General features: G+C 41.6%; 1 protein-coding gene across 1 annotated transcript; it reads left to right on the forward strand.

Moving 5' to 3' along the window:
• Positions 1 to 318: 318 nt before the first annotated feature.
• On the forward strand, positions 319 to 1,188 carry LOC132653997 (vomeronasal type-1 receptor 45-like; the record flags this gene model as incomplete). Its single annotated transcript, XM_060383308.1, has 1 exon — positions 319 to 1,188. A coding segment is annotated over one exon (870 nt), but the record flags the coding sequence as incomplete, so codon positions are not given.
• Between the last annotated feature and the right edge of the window lie 1,028 nt (positions 1,189 to 2,216).

Raw genomic sequence — 2,216 nt, forward strand, 5'->3', positions numbered from 1 at the left:
CCTGCAAAACATGAAAGCACATAATTGCTCCTGTTTTTAATGTTGAGGGAGCTCACACATTGTTGAAGCCACTATGGGACACAGGTTCCAGCCATGGCTCAGCTTATGACAAGTGAGAGCAGGAGGATGGTCTGTGGGGTAGGAGTTAGAATTGAGGTCTTCAGTGGAATAAGCATTCAGGAGCATCTGCATGTTTTCCTGAGGCCAGAAGCCTGGTCTGGAGTGGTGTCTGAGGTCTTACTCATGGTGAGTCATTGTTTTACTTTACTCCTGAGCCACTCTTTGTTTCCACATAAGATGACTTCACACTATTCTGACATAAGGAACACCTCTTTTTTTTCTGAAATTGGCATTGGAATCTCAGCCAACAGCTTCCTTTTTCTCTTCTACATCTTCAAGTTCATTCGTGGGCACAGGCCCAGACCCACTGATGTGCTCATTGGTCTGCTGGCCATAATCCACCTACTGATGCTAATGTTCATAGCATTCATAGCCATGGACATTTTTATTTCTTTGAGGGGATGGGATGACATCATATGTAAACTCATTGTCTACCTGTACAGAATTTTTAGAGGTCTCTCACTTTGTACCACCAGCCTGCTGAGTGTCCTCCAGGCCATCATCCTCAGTCCCAGAAGCTCTTGTTTAGCCAAGATCAAGCACAAATCTCACTATTACATCTCATGTGCACTTCTTTTTCTGAGTGTCCTCTATATGCTCAATAGCAGTCACCTCTTAGTATCGATTATTGCCACTCCTAATTTGACTAGGAATAACTTCATGTATGTTACTAGGTCCTGTTCCATCCTACCCATGAGTAACCACATGAAAAGCACATTTTCTAAACTGCTGGCCATCAGGGAAGCCTTTCTTATTAGTGTTATGGTCATCTCAACTTGGTACATGGTGGCTCTCTTGTGCAGGCACAGGAAGCAGGCCTGGCATCTTCACAGCACCAGGCTTTCCCCAAAAGCATCCCCAGAGCAAAGAGCTAACAGGACCTTCCTTCTGCTCATGAGCTTCTTCGTGTTGATGTCTGTCTTGGATGGCTTTATCTCCTGCTCAAGAAGCATGTTCCTAAATGATCCAACATCTTACTATATCCAACTCTTTGTGGGCCACTTCTATGCCACAGTCAGCCCTTTTGTGTTCTTGAGCACTGAAAAACATGTTGTTAACTTGTTCAGGTCTATGTGTGGGAGGACATAAATGTTTGAATATTCATTGATCATTGATGGGCACATTTCTTTATAAGAGGACCCAATACACTGGCATCAGAACTGTCAGTCAGTGTTCACATGCTTGGCGTACATGAAAATATAATGGTTTTTTTTCTGTTAAAATTATTTACTAACTTGTGTGGTCACAAAATGTAGCAGAAAATTAAACCATATCCCTTTTGTGATAAAACCAGGGCATTTTTGTTTCATTTTATTTTATCTTATCTTATTCCTCAATGAGTCTTTAAGGGAGTCCTATGAGGTGGCTCTCATGCATCATGGCCTTGGACAGCTCACAGTATTTTGAAGGATGTAACCATGTCTAACACATTTCAATAATTCAATTTCCTGTGTTATAGCTATTGTGACAAATTAAATAAGGAGGCATTTCTTGCCATAAATAGTTATACACTCCAGAAAGAAAGGAATTATTCAAAGAACATTCAGAACAGAATTCTTTGCAAGAAGCACATGTGATGTATACAGCAATGCGAACAACAGCGGGATTTAAAATTCTCAGAGTTATAAGTACTTTTGACCCAAACACAGCCTCTGCATGGTATAGGACCTCCTTCAGTTTTACGGTGTAAGGCAATTAAATAAAGCACCGGGCACCGAGGTGCCCTGGAAACAGGAAAGACCCACACCACTGGCCAGCTCCCTAGAGGTTCAACACTCTACACTACATTTCTTTCAAAACCAAATTCTTCATCCTTTCATCTCTGCTATAAATAGATTTGGATAAAGTCTGTTGCTTGGGGAAACATTTCTACTCATGAGGCAGTTTATCAAACTCTAATAAGGTGGTTTAATAAGCCAAACAAACATATGTCATCTAGATTACTATGCAGGGGACATGGCAACACAGGGGGCATGAAAAGCCTTGTTTAAGTTAATTTGGGACTCAGCTTTTGGACTGATGTCTCCTGGGCCTATTGTTCTCATCCAATGAACTGCTTCCTGGCTTCAGCCTGATTGTCACATCTCTTGGTTGTT

The sequence above is a fragment of the Meriones unguiculatus genome, chromosome 5, assembly GCF_030254825.1.
Source record: "Meriones unguiculatus strain TT.TT164.6M chromosome 5, Bangor_MerUng_6.1, whole genome shotgun sequence".
NCBI lineage: Eukaryota > Metazoa > Chordata > Mammalia > Rodentia > Muridae > Meriones > Meriones unguiculatus.